General features: G+C 35.0%; 1 protein-coding gene across 1 annotated transcript in view; it reads left to right on the plus strand.

The window, feature by feature from the left end:
* The window catches only part of MUC19 (mucin 19, oligomeric), a 52,218-nt gene extending 36,017 nt beyond the window's left edge, over nucleotides 1-16,201 (plus strand). The window contains 5 exon segments of the mRNA XM_024740418.1: nucleotides 12,077-12,175; nucleotides 12,453-12,530; nucleotides 14,276-14,368; nucleotides 15,324-15,389; nucleotides 16,128-16,201. Coding sequence (XP_024596186.1) covers nucleotides 12,077-12,175; nucleotides 12,453-12,530; nucleotides 14,276-14,368; nucleotides 15,324-15,389; nucleotides 16,128-16,201 — 410 coding nt within the window.
* The last annotated feature ends 7,151 nt before the right edge of the window (nucleotides 16,202-23,352 follow it).

A 23,352-nucleotide genomic window follows, 5' to 3' on the forward strand; every position in this document is an offset into this window, starting at 1 on the left:
ATTTATTTGGTACTTAATACATGTTGCTTATATTCAAAGGGCAAACATGTAATTTTATCACCATCATAGTGTGGAATATCATTAAAATGCCCAACTGACATTTTTAATTTCTATCAAACTTTCTCTTATGTTGAATATCATTAGCAGGTCTGGCTCTTTCAATGTAATTTTAGAAGAACTGACACGTTTCAGAAATATTTTTCTTTATTCTATAATTGTAAATTTATTTCTGAAGGCTTAGTAACAATTTCATCCCAGTAGTTGTTTAATATACACTGCATAATGATATTCTATCTATGTATTATCTCAGCCATAAACAATGGACTGAATTCCTAATTCTCAGCCTTGTTCTGTGTCTAAGATAAGTAATTTGGTTCAGTTATATAGGTCTCTTTCAGTTAAAATAAAATCATTCACTCAGCTACTAAAACTTTTGAATCTTGAGGCCATTTAATGTATTCTTGACTGTTGATTTGATGAATTGTGTAGTCATGCATGAGTCATAAGCAATTTGGATAACTATTTCAATGTGATGCTGATATCTGCATCTTGCATTAAAAGTAGGCAATCAGAACTAAGAAGACTGGTTTGATTTTTTTCCAGTTTATACATATATTTTCTTTTATTGCCTTTTCTTCCCCAAGCATTCAGTTTTGAACATAATATTCTGGCAATTTAATTTTGTCAACATTCTGTATTGTAGCAAGCAAACTTTTCACATAAAACAGAAGGCCATGAGTAGATTACCTAGAGCTTTCGTTACTTCATCATTAGCCACTGATAAGGTTTTACATGTAAAATTAACCTTAAAACACTACAAAAATCTTATCAATTGCTTCCACCATAGCATTTAAAAAAATTATAAATCTAATGTAGAGTTTAATTATAGGGAAGATTAGCTAGGTGATGTTTTCCTGAATTCATTTGGTATTATTTATGACTTTTAATGCTTAACCTTACCAAATCCTAATGTTTTATTTAATTTCACTGAAATTCCAGCAGACATTTCATGCTATTAGTATAATATTATTTTACTAAAACATCATCTTAGTACTGTATTACAATATATAGCAAATAATAACTGTTAATGAGTGATTACTATATTTTAGTCATTATATCAAGAACTTTTTCTTCAATTTCTCATTAAATCTCAACAATCCCCTGATTCCACAATCCTCCACAACACAGGTGCCCTCATATTTTACAGGGGAGGAGATAAAAAGAGCTCAAATATTTTTTCCAGCATTACAAATATCAGAAGAAAAAGGGATTTTCTGGTATGATGTAGAGAGAAAAAAGAGTTGTCTTTTCCTTTTTATTTGTGAAAGCAAGAAATTATAAAATCAGAAATTATAATTTCAGAGATGTGAATCATTAAGGCTTGCCCCAACGTTAATCTGAAATCAGGAGAAAAATGTAGTTTTTAGAAGTTTATTTTTTTCATGTTAAAATTCTGTAAATGTGCCACAAATCAAATAAATTTTAAGTAGATTTAGTCAAATAATCCTAATATAGAGAAAACATTGATTATCAAGTTATAGAATCATTAGTAACTTTCCAGAATTTTTGGATAATGTAGATGTAGCTTTATATTGATACTGGAATAAATTAGTAATTGCTTATTTCCCAGATGAACTGAGGCACATAAAATTTTGTATATTAATTAAATTTCAATTCTAAAATAATTATTAGTGATTTAATGTTTAGCTCCTCATCGACTATTCCACAACATCTTTTCTGAGAATATGCCCATATCATACATAACAGGTAGGAACTTAGAAATTATTCAAATAATCATTGATTTAGTTTCATCAAAAATCTGTAACTTGGGGGCTCAGATAGTACCACTTGGTTATCTTTGTTCAATTAACTGCATAACCATAAATTCTATTTTATTTAATTTATTTTTTAAACATCTTTATTGGAGTATAATTGCTTTACAATGTCGTGTTACTTTCTGCTGCATAACAAAGTGAATCAGCTATATGTATACATATATCCCCATAGCCCCTCCCTCTTGCATCTTCCTCCCACCGCACTAAGTGGTCACAAAGAACCGAGCTGATCTCCCTGTTCTATGTGGCTGCTTCCCACTAGCTATATATTTTGCATCTGGTAGTATATATATGTCACTGCTACTCTCTTACTTCTTTCCAGCTTAACCTTCCCTCTCCCTATGTCCTCAAGTTTATTCTCTATGTCTGCGTCTTTATTCCTGCCCTGCCCCTAGGTTCATCAGAACCTTTTTTTTTTTATTCCATATATTGTGTTAGCATATGGTATTTGTTTTTTTCTTTCTGACTTACTTCACTCTGTATGACAGACCCTAGGTACATCCACCTCAATACAAATAACTCAATTTCATTTCTTTTTATGGCTGAGTAATATTCCATTGTATATATGTGCCTCATCATCTTTATCCATTCATCTGTTGAATCCTCTAAGAATTTTATAGTATCTTGCCTTATTTATGTCTTTAATCCATTTTGAGTTTAATTTTGTGTATGGTGTTAGGAAATGTTCTAATTTCACTCTTTTACATGTAGCTGTCCAGTTCTCCCAGCACCACTTATTGAAGAGGCTGTCTTTTCTCCATTGTATATTCTTGCCTCCTTTATCAAAGATAAGGTGACCATATGGGCGTTGGTTTAGCTCTGGGCTTTCTATTCTGTTCCATTTATCTTTATTTCTGTTTTTGTGCCAGTACCATACTGTCTTGATTACTGTAGCTTTGTAGTATAGTCTAAAGTCAGGGAACCTGATTCATCCAGCTTTGTTTTTCTTATTCAAAATTGCTTTGGCTATTCAGGGTCTTTTGTGTTTCCATACAAATAGTGAAATTTTTTGTTCTAGTTCTGTGAAAAATGTCACTGGTAGTTTGATAGGCATTGCATTGAATCTGTACATTGCTTTGGGTTTTATAGTCTTTTTCAGAATATTGATTCTTTCAATCCAAGAACATGGTATATCTCTCTATCTGTTTGCATTGTCTTTAATTTCTTTCATCACTGTCTTATAGTTTTCTGCACATAGATGTTTTCTCTCCTTAGGTACGTTTTTTCCTAGGTATTTTATTATTTTGTTGCAAAGGTAAATGGGAGTGTTTCCTTAATTTCACTATCAGATTTTTCTTTGTTAGTGTATAGGAATGCAAGAGATTTCTGTGCATTAATTTTGTATCCTGCTACTTTACCAAATTCATTGATTAGCTCTGGTTGTTTTCTGCTAGCATCTTTAGGATTCTCTATGTATAGTATCACATCATCTGCAAACAGTGACAGTGTTATTTCTTCTTTTCTGATTTGGATTTCTTTTATTTCTTTTTCTTCTCTGATTGCTGTGCCTAAAACTCCCCAAAATATGTTGAACAATAATGGTGAGAGTGGACAACCTTGTCTTGTTCCTGATCTTAGAGGAAAAGTTTTCAGTTTTTCACCATTGAGAATGATGTAGGCTGTGGGTTTGTCATATATGACCTTTATTATGTTGAGGTAAGTTCACTCTTTGCCTACTTTCTGTAGGATTTTTTTTATCCTAAATGGGTGTTGAATTTTGTCGAAAGATTTTTCTGCATCTATTGAGATGATCATATGGTTTTTATCCTCCAATTTGTTAATATGATGTATCACATTGATTGATTTGCATATATTGAAGAATCCTTGCATTCCTGGTATAAACCCCACTCGATCATGGTGTATGATCCTTTTAATATACTGTTGGATTCTGTTTGCTAGTATTTTGTTGAGGATTTTTTCATCTATGTTCATCAGTGATATTGACTCGTAGTTTTTTTTTGTGAAACCTTTGTCTGATTTTGGTATCAGGGTGATTGTGGCCTTGTAGAATGAGTTTGGGAGTGTTCCTCCCTCTGCTATATTTTGGAAGACTTTGAGGAGGATAGATGTTAGCTCTTCTCTAAATGTTCGGTAGAATTCGCCTGTGAAGCCATCTGGTGTTGGGCTTTTGTTTGTTGGAAGATTTTTAATCACAGTTTAAATTTCAGTTCTTGTGACTGGTCTATTTATATTTTCTATTTCTTCCTGTTTCAGTCTTGGAAGGTTGTGCTTTTCTAAGAATTTGTCCATTTCTTCCAGGTTGTCCATTTTATTGGCGTATAGTTGATTGTAGTAATGTCTCATGATCCTTTTTATTTCTGCAGTGTCAGTTGTTACTTCTCCTCTTTCATTTCTAATTCTGTTGATTTGAGACTTCTTTTTTTTTCTTGATGGGTCTGGCTAATGGTTTATCAATTTTGTTTATCTTTTCAAACAATCAGCTTTTAGTTTTATTGATCTTTGCTATCATATCATTCATTTCTTTTTCATTTATTTCTCATATGATCTTTATGATTTCTTTCTTTCTGCTAAATTATTTTTTGTTGTTGTTGTTGCTCTTCTTTAATTGCTTTAGGTGTAAGGTTAGGTTGTTTATTTGAGATTTTTCTTGTTTCTTGAGGTAGGATTGTATTGCTATAAACTTCCCTTGTTAGAACTGCTTTTGCTGTATCCAATAGGTTTTGTGTCGTCATGTTTTCATTGTCATTTATTTCTAGGTATTTTTTGATTTCCTCTTTGATTTCTTCAGTGATCTGTTGATTATTAAGTAGTGTATTGTTTAGCATCCATGTGTTTGTATTTTTTAACAGTTATTTTCCTGTAATTGATATCTAGTCTCATAGCGTTGTGGTCAGAAAAGATACTTGATATGATTTCAATTTTCTTAAATTTACCAAGGCTTGATTTGTGACCCAAGTTATGATCTATCCTGGAGAATGTTCCATGAGCAGTTGAGAAGAAAGTGTATACTGTTGTTTTGGGATGGAATGTCCTATAAATATCAATTAAGTCCATCTTGTCTAATGTGTCATTTAAAGCTTATGTTTTCTTATTTATTTTCAATTTGGATGAGCTGTCCATTGATGAAAGTGGGGTGTTAAAGTTCCCTACTGTGAATGTTTTACTGTTGATTTCCCCTTTCATGGTAGTTAGCATTTGCCTTATGTATTGAGGTGCTCCTATGTTGGGTGCATAAATATTTACAATTGTTATATCTTCTTCTTGGACTGATCCCTGATCAATAGATATGTCCTTCTTTGTCTCTTGTAATAGACTTTATTTTAAAGTTTATTTTGTCTGATATGAGAATTGCTACTGCAGCTTTCTAGTGATTTCCATTTGCATGGAATATGTTTTTCCATCCCCTCAGCTTCAGTCTATATGTGTCCCTAGGTCTGAGTGGGTCTCTTGTAGACGGCATATATGTGGGTGTTGTTTTTTTATCCATTCAGCCAGTCTATGTTTTTTGGTTGGAGCAGTTAATCTATTTACATTTAAGGTAATTATCGATATTTATGTTCCTGTTACCATTTTCTGAATTGTTTTGGGTTAGTTTTTGTAGGTTTTTTTCTTTCTCTTGTATTTCCTACCTAGAGAAGTTCCTTTAGTATTTGTAAAGTTGGTTTGGTGGTGCTGAATTCTCTTAACTTTTTCTTGTCTGTAAACTTTTTAATTTCTCTGTCAAATCTGAATGAGATCCTTGCTCAGTAGAGTAATCTTGGTTGTAGGTTTTCCCCTTTCATCCCTTTAAATATGTCCTGCTGCTCCCTTCTGGCTTGCAGAGATTCTGCTGAAAGATCAGCTGTTAACCTAATGGGGATTCCCTTGTATGTTATTTGTTGCTTTTCCCTTGCTGTTTTTAACATTTTTTCTTTGTATTTAATTTTTGATAGTTTGTTTAATATGTGTCTTGATGTGTTTCTCCTTGGATTTATCCTGTATGGGACTCTCTGTGCTTCCTGGACTTGATTGACTATTTCCTTTCCCATGTTAAGGAAGTTTTCAACTATAATTTTTTCAAATATTTTCTCATCTCTTTCTTTTTCTCTTCTTCTTCTGGGACCCCTATAATTTGAATGTTGGTGCATTTAATGTTATCCCAGAGGTCTCTGAGACTGTTCTCCATTCTTTTCATTCTTTTTTCTTTATTTTGCTTTGGGATAGTTATTTCCTCTATTTTATCTTCCAGGTCATTTATCCGTTCTTCTGCCTCTGTTATTCTGCTATTGATTCCTTCTAGAGAATTTTTATTTTCCTTTATTTTGTTGTTCATCATTGTTTGTTTACTCTTTAGTTCTTCTAGGTCCTTGTTAAACATTTCTTGTTTTTTCTGCATTCTATTTCCAAGATTTTGGATCATCTTTACTATCATTATTCTGAATTATTTTTCAGGTAGACTGCCTATTTCCTCTTCATTTTTTTGGTCTGGTGTGTTTTTCCCTTGTTCCTTCATCTGCTGTGTGTTTCTCTGTCTTCTCATTTTGCTTAACTTACTGTGTTTGGGGTCTTTTTGCAGGCTGCAGGCTCATAGTTCCCGTTATTTTTGGTGTCTGTCCCAGTGAGTGAGGTTTGTTCAGTGTCTTGTGTAGGCTTCCTTGTAGAGGGGATTGGTGCCTGTGTTCTGGTGGGTGGGGCTGGATCTTGTCTTTCTGGAGAGCAGGGCCACATCCGGTGGTGTGTTTTTTGGTGTCTGTGAACTTAGTATGAATTTAGGCAACCTCTCTGCTAATGGGTGGGGTTGTGTTCCTGTCTTGCTAATTGTTTTGCATGGGGCATCCAGCACTGGACGTTGCTTGCCATTGGGTGGAGCTGGGTCTTAGTGTTGAGAAGGAGATCTCTGGGAGAGCTCTCGCCAACTGATATTACATGGGGCCGGGAGGTCTCTGGTGGTCCAATGTCCTGAACTCGTGTCTCCCACCTCAGAGGCTCAGGCCTGACACCAGGACAGAGCACCAAGACCCTGTAAGCTACCAGGCTCAAGAGAAAAGGGAGAAAAAAGAAAGAAAAAAAAATTTTAATTATTAAAATAATAAATAGAAAAAAAAAGAATAGAGCAACCAAACCAATAAACAAATCCACTAATGATAACAAGGGCTAAAAACTAACTAAGATAAACATAAAAATCAGAAACAAATCAGTCATAGACAGCAAACCCCAAGTCTACAATTGCTCCCAAAGTCCACTGCCTCAATTTTGGGATGATTTGTTGTCTATTTAGGTATTCCACAGGTGCCGGGTAAGTCAATTTGATTGTGGGGATTTAATCCGCTGCTTCTGAGGCTGCACAGAGAAATTCCCCTTTCTCTTCTTTTTTTCACACAGCTCCTGGGGTTCAGCTTTGGTTTTGGCCCCACCTCTGCAAGTAGTTCACCCTCAGGCATCTGTTCCCCGCCCAGACAAGAGGGGGTTAAACAGTGGCTGATTAGGGGGCTCTTGCTCACTCAGGCCAGGGGGAGTGAGGGGTACAGTAGTCATAACTAGAATGTGGGGTGAGCCTGCAGTGGCAGAGACTGATGTTATGTTGTAACAGCCTGAGGGATGCCATGTGTTCTCCTGAGGAAGTTGTCCCTGGGTCATGGGACCCTGGCAGTAGCAGGTTGCATGGGCTCCCAGGGGGGCGGTGGGTGGTGTGGATAGTGACCTGTGCTTGCACACAGGATTCTTGGTGGCTATAGCAGCAGCCTTAGTGTTTCCTGACTGTCTCTGGGGTCCGAGCTTATAGACACAGCTCATACTCTTCTCTGGAGTTCATTTAGGCGGTGCTCTACCTTCTGTGGGCAGATGGGGAAGGAGTCCCCTCTCCTGTGCACCCCAAAACAATGGTCTCTTGCCTCTTAGGCAGGTCCAGATTTTTTTCCGGACTCCCTCCCAGCTAGCTGTGGTGCACTAGCCCCCTCAGGCTGTCTTCACACAGCCAACCCCAGTCCTCTCCCTGGGATCTGACCTCTGAAGCCCAAGCCTCAGCTCCCAGTGCCCACCCACCCTGGCGGGTGAGCAGGCAAGCCTTTCAGTCTGGTGAGTGCTAGTCAGCACCGATCCTCTGTGAGGGAATCTCTCCTCTTTGTCCTCTGCACCCCTGTTGCTGCACTCTCCTCCATGGCTCCAAAGCTTTCCCCCTGCCCAGCCCTCATTTCCACCAGTGAAGGGACTTCCTAGTGTGTGGAAACTTTTCCTTCTTCACAGCTCCTTCCCTGAGGTACAGGTCCCGTCCCTATTCTTTTGTCTCTGTTTTTTTCTGTTGCCCTACCCCGGTATGTGGGGATTTTCTTGCCTTTTGGGAAGTCTGAGGTCTTCTGCCAGCATTCAGTAGGTGTTCTGTAGGAGTTGTTCCACATGTAGATGTATTTCTGATGTATTTGTTGGGAGGAAGGTGATATCCACGTCTTACTCCTCTGCTGTCTTGAAGGTCTCCCCTCTGGAACCATACCAACCATAAATTTTATACTTCAAAATGTGCTATAGATTCCTGGACTGGGTATAAAATGTTGAGAATTGAATGTGACATTTTTGAATTTTAACAGTCATAAGAGATAACATGTTCATTTGCTGGTGACTGAAGTATCATAAGAATCTACTTAAAGTGAAGGTGGCAATCAGTAGACTCTCAGAAGGACGAGTATGTTTATTGATAGTCTTATTTTGAAGCTCTTAAAAAAGCTAAGTTTAATGTTCTATTGATCTTCATTTTTCATGTAAGAATAAAGCATTTCATTTTAAGGCACATCAACATAATTAAAAAAAAAACTGGTTTTATAAATTCATCCAATAAGCATCACGCCATAGTAAAAATAAAACAGTTTAAAGTGTTTGCTTTTAGAACACTTTTTTCCTTTTTCCTTTTTAATTTTATTGGAGTATAGTTACTTTACAACACTGTGTTAGTTTCTACTGTATAGCAAAATGAATCAGCTATATATATATATATATATATATATCCCCTCATTTTTGTTTTTCCTTCCCATTTAAGTCACCACAGTGCATTGAGTAGAGTTCCCTGTGCTATACAGTATGTTCTCATTAGTTGTGTATTTTATACATAGCATCAATTGTGTATATGTGTCAATCCCAATCTCCCAATTCCTCCCACCCTACACTTTCCCCCTTGGTATCCATAAGTTTGTTCTCTGTCTCTATTTCTGCTTTGCAAATCAGATTATCTATAACATTTTTTAAAGGAAGTAAGGATCCTTTTTGTGGAGAAATTGCCTTGCACAAAGTGAAGGCTTGAATATCATATCCCATCTCTTTTACTGACATCAGTGATTTAAAAGTTGAACAGCATTTGACAAGTTGTGATGAATTCATAACTACATAATGATTTTTGGTTTTTAGCTTTCTAGTGGTGAAGCTCTCTTGATCAGTGATGAGAAAAATGGATCCCAAGATAAGAGTTTAGTCATCATCACTAGCAAGTTTTTTGTTTCTTTCTAAATATAGTATGCCTCAACTAAGAATATTTAAATAGACACTGAAAAATGAAATGTAATATTTCCAGATATAATATAGCTAGGAAGACACATCATTTTGAACATGTGTTGCCTCTCCATGAACTGTCTACGATAGATGGAAGGATTTCTTTCTTAGACATGAGAACCCATTTTACCCAGAAATTTGGTTTATAGTCTCAATGTTCTAAATGTACTTTCATTTTGGATAATATATTTGTCCTGTTGAATTGAACCAATATGATTAATGGGTTAATTTAATTTAGCCAAAACTCTTCTATTTTTATTTTCTACATTGTCTTAAGATATCAATGTGGTATTCAAAAAAAACCCTATGATTCTTGAATAGGTAAGATTTATTTCAAAAAGAGACTGTGCAGAAGGGCACCTTTTTTCCCTTATCTCGTTCCCTGAGTGAAGTACTTTTGATCAAGTAATAGATCAAATACTTCCCTGTATCAAGTACTTTTCACTGGCCATTAGCTATTTTTTTGTTTTTGTTTCCCATCTATAACTTGAAAATGACTTGTACAATAACTTGTACAAGTTATTTTAAAGTTTCTTCCATAAATTTAAATGACCTTCTCGGATGGATCAAAGGCATTCCTGCCAGATAGAAGGAGAAAGGCCTGGGTGCTCAGAAGAGGATTTATGATGTATTTGACTTTAAAACTTTAAAGGAAGTTAAAGGAAGCAATATGCAAAGCTTAAGCTTTTTTCCATGCCTTATATATCTATTTTATTTTCTATACAGTAAAGGCTTTCAAAGGGTTAAAATGCCCTGAGAGATGCTTAGCCAACCATTGCAAGAAGTATGTTAGTTTTAGAAGAAAAATTATTCAATTATGCTTCTTTCCTGTTTAGCTTGACAAATCTTGACACAGAGCTAATATTTACTGAGCACTATTATAATTATTTGACACATATTATCTCATTTGATATAGAATTCTATGAAGTGGGCACCATTATTTTCCTCAATTTACAAATGAGGAAATGGAAGCACAAAAGGTTAAGCCATGTGTTGAAGGTCACATGGTAATAAGTAGCAGAGAGAGGATTAAATCCAGGACATAGTTTTCTAGATTCTAGTCTTAAGGCTTTTGTGTTTTGATATTTAAAAAAAAGTTAAATTTAATTTAAATCAGTTATTGAAGTAGTAGCATATAATTGCAGATTCCAATTTCAAATTGGGACTTGTGTTAAAATTTATAATAACTTATTTAATGTTTCTAATAAATTTATAACTTATTTAATAAGTTTCTATTAAAACTAAAAATAGCTCATTGACTAAATGGGATATTAATTCATATAATTAAAATGTAGGTTTCTGTTACATAACAATTTGATATCTTAAAATGCATCTTTCTTGTCTCAAAAAGTTAAATTTTATCAGAATTTATATAAGTTGTATATAAATTTTATTTGTTTGTATAATGTGCTTATTCTAAAATTGCATCAATCATAGAAAGAAGATAATTGTACCAGGATATTACAGAGAGCCAGCTGAGTGTAGTGGGAAGCAGAAGCAGATAAATAAGAACTAGAATCTCTTCTCTTCTACTTACTAGCTGTATGACCCTAGTTTTAGTCTGTCAAACACTCTGAAGATTAGTTTTCTCATTCTTTAAGTAGGAAAAATATAATATCTACATTACAGGACTTGAGTAAATGTGATAGTGCAGCTTTGTGTAATACATAATAAATACTCAATAAAGTCAAATTTATTACTACTTACAATTTTTTAAAGAATAATTCATTATGTAAATAAACTTAAATTTTAGCAGAGGAGTTTAGTATTTTTAATAATTAATCACAAACATACTGCTTCCTTAATTAAAACCAATTTTATGTATTTTTAACTTTTTTCAGGAATAAGATATTTTGCAAAAAATAAACTTTGCAGTACTGAATGTGTTGTTTATTATGGTAAATGTTATAGATACTCCTTAAGATTATCTTTCAAATTTATATTAAGTAAAATAGAATCCATTGAAGAAAAAAGGCAAATTAATCATTTATAAAAGATTTTATAAAAATTTAAATGGTTCTTAGAAGTAAACAAAAAACTTAGCAGTAGCTGGGAAATTAATTGCAAGATTTTATTTTAATTATTAAGTTTATTGAGAGGTGAAAAATAAATGAGGTTAAAATAATAAAATAAATTATTAATTTTATCATGAGGTAAAAATAAATGGACACAGTCACTTTGAAAATTGTTAGGGTGGATTACTACTTTGTAATACACAGAGCTATCAATATTTTGGTAAAGACAGCTCTTTCTATTATCATTTATGTCTTGGCAACAAAGAATCTGATACACAGTAATTCATAACATCAAGTACTTTAGTGTGTATGTTCATCTGCAAGTAATGGAAAAATCAACTGAAATTGTAATGGTTATGGATGTCAAAATTAATGAGAACAGAAATGCTTTATCTATCAGTTTTGGTAATTAAACCATGAAGACAAATGGATGTGGATTCTCATATATTCCTGTTAGTAGAGGCTTATCCATACTTTTTATTGCTATATCAACAATTTCAGACCTACCTCTTCCCAAGTTCTTTTGTGGGAAAAGATAACATGACTTTGTTAAAAAAAAATATGGCAAGAACTAAACCAAAATCTTAGTAGGAAAGTAATAACAGAACAAAAATCTTAAGGACTCTTTGAAGAAAGTCACTGGATTCATGATTCTCTTTTCTATAGTAGGAACTGACTGAACAGCTAAATCACCCATTGGTATTAAAGGCCAAGTAAACTTGAGATGAGAAGTTCACTTTATATTTTTCTCAGGTATTACTAGAACTCCAGTGCCTATCACCTCCACAGCTGGAAGTGTGGGCACCACAGGAGCAGTGGGCCCCACCTTCACCAGTCCTGGGCTCATATCAGGTAAATTAAGTTCAGAACAAATATACCAGCCACTCCTATGCAGCTGGTTTCAGGCAATACTGCTCAGTGCAATATTTTACAAAATAAATGTATCTGACATATATAATCAGATTTGGATGTTCTTTATATGTAATTAAAATGTAGACTCCATAGTTTTTGCACAAGTTACTTTATTATTGAATATCATGTTATAATCATATACACCCATTACCTTGAGAGTTGACAGCACACACTTTTTTAACAGAAAAAAACTTTGTTTTTTCTTTACCTTCATCAGGGTCTACTGGAGGATCAGTAAGTGCAAGCACAGGTGCTGAAGATGGAAGCACAAGTGACATAGGCTTCAGAGCAGGTGAGACAAAGAAATGATTCCATAGCTTCTTTCCACAAGCAGTCCTCCTTTTCAAGTCAAGAACAACTGTACTCTGAGTTCATTAGATAACAGGGGTCTGGTGGCAGCACTATGTTATCTGAATGACTTTGGGAAAAATTCAAAAATTAATATTTATATGTTAACAAAATATTAGTGACATTTCTATGGCACACTGAAATTTCTGAATTATGCTGAAATATGTGTCTTTTTTCCCAGGTGGAAGAAAATAATAAAAGTTCTCAAAACTGGCAGAGGCAGGATTAGAACCCAGACCCTTAGCCTCCTCTGTCATAGCTCCACAATTCTGTGATCTGTGCCTAAGAGCAAACATCCAAGAGAAGTCAGTGAGAGTATGCTTGCCCTTGTGCATCACTGACTAAATTTCAACTACTGTTGGTTTCATGAATAAAATATTATTGACTTCTTTAAGTGTAGATGATTTTGGTTAAAAACAAACAAGCCTGAGTTCACCCTGTCCCTTATGCTGCTAGTTAGTGACTTTAAATATTGAATAACTCTTAAATTTCCTCTGTGCATCACATTTGCCTCTGCTTTTGATCAGATGTTAGACGTTTTCCACCTAGTCTTTACATGCACCCACCTCGCTCACTTTCCTCTGATACAGTGATGCTCAAAGTGCAGTTCCCAGACCAACAGCATCCACAGCTCCTGCAAACTTTTTAGAAGCACAGAATTTTGGGGCCTACCTGCCTAGAATCAGAAGGTCTTAGTGTGGAGCCAGGCAAACAGTGTATTAACAAGCCCTTTAGGCAATGGATGCTTGTCAATGTTGAGAACTTTCCCACCCTTCCCCACTTCCCTCCCAATTTACACTTTAGTTGATACCACACCAGAATGAACTTACAAAACCTCAACTGTCATCATACCACTCCACTACTTAAAATCTTTCAACTTTTCAGATTGCTTTTAGGATAAATCAAAACTCCTTTATATACCATTAAAAGCCATTTCTATAGTGTTTGCATGGAATTTCTCTTTATGCATTTATTAACTAATCGATGGCCTGACTTTATTTTTCCTACATTTATTTTCCCTTAGTAAATTTCTCAATTTAAAATCTTTGTCAAAAACTTTTTGGAATAAGATATTGTTTGCATAAAAAATAATGTGCTGAAAGATATAAGCTACGGTAGCACAAATTAAGAAACTATTTAATTCCAACTAGATCAGTGAATTGACTGAAATTTGAGGGTGATGACTAGTATATATTTTCTAGAATTTGAATGGGAATTATTTGGGTGATAATGACAAGTCAGTCCAGGGCTTCTCAAAGTTTGCTCTGCCAATGAATGCAATTCAGAACTGTTTGTTACTGGTCCATGAAGTGATAAGAACAGAAACAGAAAACAAGTATTTAGAAACATGGCAATTTGACACAGCAATTTTTATATTTGTTGAATAAAAGCTTATGTTGTGTATGGATTTATTTTTTTAAATTTTATTTCTCTCCTTTCATGGCATTTTTCCAAAGCATCAATATGGAAGACTGAAAATTTTACAGAATTGATCTTTTACTACAGATCTTCTGAGAAGCACGTGTTAGAGTATGAACTTAGGTCTAGATTGCCTGGGTGACCTGGAGCAAGTCACTTAACCATGTCTGTTAAGTGAGAATAGTAATATTACCTGCCTCAGAGGATTTTTATAGGATTACATGAGTTGATTTATATCTAGGTTATTTTTCAAACTGCTATTCTTTATGAGCAGGAACAGGGGTCCTACTGCACCAATAACAGGAGATGAGGAAGATGGCACACCCAGCAAACCAAGTACAGGAGCAATAAGCCCAGGGAAATTAGGCAGTTCAGGATGTGCTCCTTAACCCCTGTTAAATGGCACTGAACATATTGCAGGTTGAACTAAAGATTAAGCTCTATGTGGTATAAGACCATCTAGTCACAGAAATCATAGGGATCATTTAAAGTTGTCTTTTATGTGAGAAACCTCAATTCTGTCACATTAGGGAAGAGTGGTATGTAGAATCCGGCAACAGTGGAAGTAATACTCATTCCCTGCTGTTGTGTCAGGGACCCCAGGAGTATCAGAGGGTTTCACAACCACGCATGGAAGCAAGAGCACAAGTGGAGACTCACCTACCCCAGGCACAACCCCAGGAGGCCAAGCAGGTATTGAAATGTGAAGTCTGAGGCATCTTCTTACTGACCTTAGGGAAGTAGCCAGCACTTCTGAGTTATTAGTTACTAGTAAATGCACATATTCGTGACCTCACTATCCCTGCATTTATGGGATTAATGGCAGTGTTTCTCTAACATTAGCTCAGAGGTGATTTATAGCAAAGCGTGTTATGTTTCAGATTCTAAGACTCCTGCCTTTGGACTTCCGAGGCTGTGAATGTGAAGTGGGGCTAAAGTCATGGTTTGCAATCTTGGCTACAAATAAGAATTGACTAGAAAGATTTTTGAAAATACATACTGAAGAGGCTTTTACAGAGTAATTGAATCAGAACTCCTGGAAGAAAGACCCAGGCATAAGTAATTTTTAAAAGCCTTACAGTTGGTTCCAATGTATAGGCTGGAGCTGAGAATCACTGGGCTAGTGTATCTGTATATTTAATAAGCAACCCAGATGGCTCTTATGATCAATTTTTGGAAAGAGTGAACTGGGAATGTATAAGTGTGACAAGTCTTTTGAAAGCAGAGAACAGCATATTCTGTTCGCTTAACTAAAGATCTTTATATATATATATATATATGTATATATATGTAATTTGATATATATTGTTTATTTTGAAAGAGACTACCAGATCATCAGCTGGTGAAACAACTAGAGCACCAAGCAGTGAAGTGCCACAATCTGAAGGTAAGTTAGGTGAGTAGAGGATCTCACTGAGGCCACGAGTTTTGTCAAAAAGAACAGTCTTTCATCAGAATACCACTGATTGCACTTAGTATTAGTTGATAACATACCATCCAACAAAAGATGTAGGATGTAGAATAGTATAAACATGATTAACATTTTCAAGAAGTCTTTTTTCTGGTTTCTCCAAATCTTCACTTCAAAAGTACTACAGTACTGGATTGTCATAATAATATATATACTCTCCCAATACTGTTTATCAGGTGTAACAGGAGAATTTGTTGGAACTACCACTGGAACTGGCAGTGGCATCACAGCTAGACCACCTTTCCATGGTTCCAGCCCAACTGGTAGCTCAGAGTCAAGGTGCAGGTCACCTGGACACTTTGGTGGTGCTCCATCAGGAGCTGAGATTCCAAGTTCTCATGGGGAATTTAGGTGAATTGAGCAATGGCTATGGATTTAACAGTTATAATTTTAGGACAAATGAATATGGGTAGTTTGAGCATTTTCATTACAACCACCTACATAGAGTAGAGTTGCCAGATAAAGCACAGGATGCCATTTAAATTTGAATTTCACATAAATAAGAAATTTTTTTGGTATAAGTATGCCCCATGCAATAATTGGGATGTGATTGTTGTTTATCTAGAATTCAAGTGAAACTGGGTGCCATCTATTTTGATATGCTATATCTGGCAACCCCAATGTCCACTGAGAACCATTGTTCTTTTCAATTAGGAACAACTGGAGAGGAAAATGCTGCCATCACTGGAGCTGCTGGTGAAAACACTTCTGGAGCAGGTACTGAATGAATATAATCAGAATAAAACCAGACAATGGAAATGTGAGTTCTTTACTTAAAATTTTGTCAGAGGCAAGGTTTTCTGGAAAATTTAATTATTATTATTTGTGTGGTGTCAAAACTGATGAAGATCAGAAATAAATCAAGAGTTATTTATTGATGTGTGCCCACATCACACTGGGTGTCCTAGAGAAAGTAGGGGAGGAGATGAGTAAGATACTTATTCTCTTAGAACTTGATTTTTGAGCAGGAGAAATAAATATTTATATACACACAAAGGCAAAAACCATGTCCAATAGAAGATAATCTAAATCGAGGAAATGTTCAGTGACAATTGTTGAAGTGGGAACTCAAGAGGACCTTCTAGTAAGAGAACTGATTTGTTGGGGTTAAAGACAACAGAATTATTCTATTTTGAAAATAATATGACATTATGATCAGTACACTATGACTGTGTTGACTGAAGAAAAGCACACAACCTAAAAGTTGTGAGTTATGTTTTATTTAGGGGCCTTATTGAGGACTATAGCCCATGAGACAGCCTCCCAGATAGCTCTGAGGAACTGTTCTGAAGGGGTAAGGGGGAAGCCATGATATATAGGATTTTTGCTGAAAACAATACATGTAGTCTTACATCAAAAGATTACAGCTAATCATAAAAAAATCAGACATCTCAAGTTAATGATTTTAGTGCTTTTCTGTGTATGGGAAGATGCAAGAGTCTAGTCTCATTGAAATTATTCCTTAGGTGTTCATCTTAACTATGTAGGGCCAGTATCCTCTTTTTCTCCATCTTGAATTCCCCTGAGGGTTCACTGTTGGTGGGGGAGGCCGCAGTAGCTGATGGCGCGATGACAGGCAACATTCTTTGTTTACTGGAATGGCAGGAGACATTCTTTGTCTATAACTATACACTTTAACTCGAGCAAATATACTCAAAACATAAGTAAACTGAGTGAAATTTTAGGGATGTATTCAATTTCAGGGGAATAAACAGCAATCATATTTCAGGTGTTGGGGAAATAGAATTGAAAACAAAATCTCCAAACCCAGAGACCCTGTCCACAAAGGTAGAAGAGAAAGAAAACAGTTTTATTATTGAATAAGCATTAAACCAGAATGTGATGCAAATTATAGCCAATTCACTAAAGATCTATAAAGACAGAAAGAAATCTCACCAAGACAATACAATCTGCTACATGCATGTTCTCCAGAAAAATAGTCCTTAAGTAAGAGAACTTGACAGCACCATTTATTACACATAGTTCATTCTAAATTCACCTGGCAATTGGGTGACCATCTGGTTATTTAATAACTGGTTTTATACAACAGAAAAATAAACTTCTATCTTGATGATAGGAGGAAGTTTTGTATCTAGAGGGGGAAGAACCACTGTCTTCTTAGATGTTTACATTTCAAAGAGATAGTGCTCAAGCCCTTGAGAAAGACATTTCTGGGTCATTAAGCTGACAAGAGGCTTATTTAGTTTTTTTGAAAGATTTACATACATTTCAAAGACACTGAAAAGAACTTACATTTACAGATATTCTAAAGTAAATACTCTAAGAAAAGGAAAGGGGAAGTCTCTTCCCTTATTTTCAATAGAGAGAATTAAGCCTCTTATTCAAAATTTTTATTTGTTCTTACACAGGCCATCTTCATAAAATGATCAATTTTATATTTTAATTAGCTAGCTTTTTTCTCCCATTATAAAATTAAGCCTTGCCTAGGGTATTGCTTGGAGCAATCCCCAAAGCTGGAGGTGGTAACACCTGTGGGGAACCAAGCACTGGACCCACAAGTCCTGGGAAGTCAGGCAAGTCTGGACATGATTTTTTAGCAGTTCCCAACCACACCTCCCTCATCAGTGTCTGATCTGGACAAAGGATCTGATCCTTAATTTGCACTGATGCTCTTAGAATTGAGTAGCATTTAAACTCAAGGAAGCTGTGAAAAATTTTTTTTAAAAAAAGAGGAAAATGGTGGCTGCATACATTAGAAGCTACACATACCTCCTTTCACCAACCAGAAATATCAACACAGAGCCCATATCTAGAATATTTAGAGAAGACTAAAATCTCGAGACTGGAAAAGAGTGCTCTGGGGCTCATAGAGGAACCAAGATTCAGGTCAGAGCATCAGAACAGAGGGAAGTATAGAGAGGTCTTTTATAGTGGTAGAATGTAGGTAGCATCAACTGAGTTCACCTCCAAAAGGAAAGGTCTCACCTTGATTAGAGAATACTGAGAGATCTGGGATCTGGCAAGTCAGAGCATTTGTGAATGCGAGTTTGAAAGAAAGGATTGGAGAGTTCATGGAATGAGAACTGGCAGTCTTGGGAAGGCATGCAACTGCTTGTAAAGGGGAAGGAGGCATATTGGAAGGTGAAGGAATCCTTGGAGAATGAATGTCAATGGAAAAAGAAAAAAAAAATGCTCAGGGTCTCAAGAAAACAGTATAATAATTAAAAATTAGAAGAAAGAAAAAGGAAAAACTCCACTTATAAAAGAATCTTCCCTTCAATGTAACAAGAGGAAGCCCTTGATCTTAGAAATCTGATGAACCTCACAGAAGCCTCTGTGCCCTCACTGCATAGGATCTCCTGCTATTGCTGTTTTAGGAAAACACAATGCAAAAATAAAAAGGCATGAAAAAAATTAAATTCCAATATATATTTTAAACTATTCTTTTGTATACATTTTCAGAAATTTTCAGCAATGGGAAGCAAATTCTAAAAATCTAGTCATAAAACAGAGGAACACTAAAATGTTACCGAATTCAGGTTTGGCTGTTCACTGCTTGAAAGCCAATATTGAGAGGCAAAGGAAAAGTTGTTTAATCAGAAGTCCAGCAATCTGAGGAGAAGGTGGACTCATGTCCCAGAACCAATTCCAAAGATTCTACTTGGCCATGACAGTTTTTAAAGGGAAAATGGGGAAAGAATCTCAGTGAATTGTTGAGGCAAAATGTTAGGTTCTGTATCATTTTCCATTGCATGCAGAATGCCTGACTCCTCATGATCTTTCTTCAGATGTTTTCTTGCTTGCATTGTCTGCCTGCAGAATTACTAAGGGGGAGTAGAAAGCTAGTCACTCTTTAACTACTGAATTCTTCATTCCTACTGCTTTTTTTTTTTTTTTTTTTTTTTTTTTTTTTTTTTTGCGGTACGTGAGCCTCTCACTGTTGTGGCCTCTCCTGTTACAGAGCACAGGCTCGGACGCACAGGCTCATGGGCCCAGCTGCTCTGCAGCATGTGGGATCTTCCCTGACCGGGGCACGAACCCATGTCCCCTGCATTGGCAGGCGGACTCTCAACCACTGCACCACCAGGGAAGCCCTCATTCCTACTGCTTTTAATCTAGGGAAAGAATCAACAGGTTAGGCAAGGTATTATGTGCATTCATTAGGGCATAAGTCAGGAGTTAAGTTAAATGTTGCCAAGTGATCTCATTTCTATAAGGTTTGAGAGGAACAGAAACAGGCAACAGGAAAGGGGCAAAGGAACTTCTTACAAATCCCCACTGTCAGACATCATTCTATTTCTCTGGAATTATGGGTGAAGGTCCATGTTCTGTAACTTCTTCATGTTGACATATGGCACCATATTCTTAGAGTGGAAGATGTTGACATGGGTCTGTAGCATCTCTTTGCTGAAAATTTTAATTTCCTTCTTACATATGCAGGCAGAGCAAGTTATAATTATTTTGATACCCACAAAGATATAGATTATTATGAGCAACAATGTTAATCCCATTCTCCTGAGGCCAGTTCTTGGAATTGTGCTAGCCATAGATGGCTGACATAGGCCAGCCTATGTCATGGGTACATTCTGGTCATCATAAAGTTAGCTTTTTCCCTCTGGTGGCAGTCATAGTTATCTGTAAAACAACTCAGGAATGCGCACCGGACACTGAAAGATTCTGTGACTCTATTCCCTAATCATTAACTGCTTGAACTTGTTCTTTTGTGACCCAGGGAGGCCTGGGAGAGTTCAGCTTTTCTGCAAACAAGAGACAGGGGACATGGAAGGGCCTTTGTACTTGGGGGAGCCATCTGGGTTCTGCTCAGTTTGAAAAACATAACATTAACACAAACTTAAAATAAAGAAACAACTGAAGATATAAAGAGACATCAAAACTATAAACTAAAAAACTCAGGGTAGAAACAGATAAATAATAGGAAGATGTTAAATTGGAATTGATGAAAACTAAGGAGAGATATTGAAAAAAAAGATTCTTGAAAGTAAAGACCAAATAACAAGGTACCCAACAGAGAATAAATGACTGAAAATATGGGAAAGGGATTAGAGGGTAGAATTGGAAATATCACCCCCCCAAAAAAATTGCAGACACTTTTAAAAAAGGTAAAGTGGATCAGAGTAGGACATAGTTATAGGAAACAGACAAAAATATTATATATATGTATATATATGTGTGTGTGTATATATATATATATAATTGCAGTTTCTGGAGAAGAAAAGGCAATGAAATAGAACTAATATTTAAAATTGTAAATCTGATTAAGTTTCCTGTAATTAAAAAAAAATTTCAAATCTACACGTTGAAAGGAACTACCTGGAAGAATCATTCATGAACAGTCAATTCTGTGGCTTATTTTAGAAAAATGAATCTAAAGAGTTTGCATAGCAAAAGACAAGTGGCTAAAATTAGAATCCAAAAGTGTATTAAAATAATGTTTAATAATAATTCTTATTAACTTTCAATGAAAGCTTTTCAAAATTACAAAATCATTAAAATAGTTCATTGTACTAATAGCTCTAAGAGAAATAAAAACAAATAATTTTTTACAAAGAGGCTAAAAAAGCCATTTGATAAACATTCAATAATCATTTCTGATGTGAAAAAAGAAAAATAAATAAACAACTTGCCCAAGCAGTGTCCATATGCAAACACTACTCCTAGAATCAATATCATGTAATTAAGTGAGTGAATCATTTAACCTCTATTACCTTAGTTTTCTTATCTGTAAAAACTGAGTAATGCAATCTATTGAGTAGCATTGTGATGAGGATCAAATGAAATAATGAATAAATGTATGTCAAAGCACATTTTTTTGAAATGTATAAAGGGTAATAATTATTATTGATATGGAAAAGTAGACACTTCTGTAATCTTTAGTTGGAAGTTAATTTAAATCAGAATTGGTTATCTCATAGTTTAAGAAATTCTGTGAATGAGACTTTTCCATTTTTTTCCCTTTATAACAGGTACACCTGGAATGTCAGGTGGTACAACTAGTGTCACAGAGTGTGACAGTGATCTGACAGTTCAGGTGTTCTCCATTACTAAACAAGACTAATGTGGAATTTAAAATCTGATATTCTTATATGGCCAATTTAGAAATCACTGGAATGTTACTTGATACAATCATAGTGGATTTAAGTAAAAAAGTAATAGTGACCATCTTCTGTTTGGTCCTTAAATGTTGTCTTTGAGTTAGGGACTTCTTAGGATGTATTTCCCATGCAGTTATTTCCATTTCTTTATCTAAGATCTGCATTGCACTACACAAAATCACTTCAACAACAAGCAAAAATAAATATGGATTGAAAGTACTAAATAATTATAAAACAATGTTAGTTATTTTTGCATTTTATTGATTGTTAATATAATTTTCCCATTACAGAAATATTTGAGTTCAATAAATTCATTTCTTTCTTGAATAATAGACTGTTGGATATTAAAAGTTATCAGGCATTAACAAGGATATTCAAATTTAAAGTTAGAGTCTTTCATTTTGCAGTCTTTTGCAAAAATCCACTATCTTTAGTATTAGAAAAATTTCACGGTTCATTAATATTAGAAAGTGTTGTAGTTTAAAATATTAATATATTTTCCCATAAGTTCTTTATTGAACAGAAAAGTGATCTAGAACCATGAAGAACAGCTTTCCCAATTTCTGAGAGTAATTTAATAAATAACATTGGCTTCTGAGTTGTCTAAAAATTCAGAAAACAATTTGCTCCCTAAAATCTCTACACATTGGTTTAAAAATGTCTTATTTTCTAGAATTTGCAAAGGGGACATGACAATACCTCACTTGCTCAAAGCTCAACCCATACTAAACAATGTTTGTGCTTCATAATATTTAACATGTTTCGAAGGACTAAAGATAGAGACTAAAAACAAACAAATAAATAGGATTGATGAATATTTCTCATGAAATAGGCAAAAAAAAGTGTTTGAGAAATATAATTCGTAGAATAAAATAATACTGTTTTTATACCTTGATTTTTACCCAATATATTGATACAACTTAATGGATAAAAATAAAGATATGAGGCAATCATTAACCATTATATAATATCATTTGTGAGTCACCTTAATCTGTTTTAGCAAAAATAAAAAATGATGAGCAGAAAAAAATTCACTAAGTGTAAAATGGACAAAGTGTTGTCACATACATTTACTTACTTGAATTATACAACTGCCCTGAGCAATTGACAGTATATTCAGAATTATTTACATTTTATTTACGAAAAAATTAATGTGTTTACTTCAGTCACAGGATGAGTATGTTGTGAGGCCAAAACAGGGCCTACACTGTTGATTCTTCATCCAGTTATTCACCATTACTACATAGGCCACCAACATGGTGAATTTCTGTCAAAAGTATAGAAAGATATTGTCAACTTGCCTTTTCTTATTTTCAGCTGTATTCCCAGTACTTAGCTGAATGACTGACTTGATAAGTATCTGGTGGATATCTGGTGAATAAGTAAATAGATGAATAGGAACTCACAGTCTGGTAAAGGATTAAGAGCTTTATTCTTATAAATGGGGTAAAAATAACAGGTTATGTGAAAGAGAACCTTCCAGAAGAACTGGAGATGTGAGAGGGAGTAAGCTACTTGTTGCTATACTCAAGTAGTGGAGCTTTGCATCCACACACGTACACCACTGTGTAGATCCATATCTCTATAAATCCAAGGCCTCCATCCTCATTTGGTCCTTTAGAATTCTTCAGATAAAGATTTGAAGCATTCTGAGTTATGACAGGTTGTTGCAGAATTAAGTCCATTAGGTTAAGCCCAGGAGGAAGTAGAAGCATTTTGTAAAACTGTTAAGCATATAGAATCATTGAATGTGGATTCCAGAGGACAGGGTAAAAGTAATTGTGATAGAGAACAGGCTGTGGAAG

The sequence above is a fragment of the Neophocaena asiaeorientalis genome, unplaced genomic scaffold (genome assembly GCF_003031525.2).
Source record: "Neophocaena asiaeorientalis asiaeorientalis breed wild unplaced genomic scaffold, Neophocaena_asiaeorientalis_V1.1 scaffold340, whole genome shotgun sequence".
Classification (NCBI taxonomy): domain Eukaryota; kingdom Metazoa; phylum Chordata; class Mammalia; order Artiodactyla; family Phocoenidae; genus Neophocaena; species Neophocaena asiaeorientalis.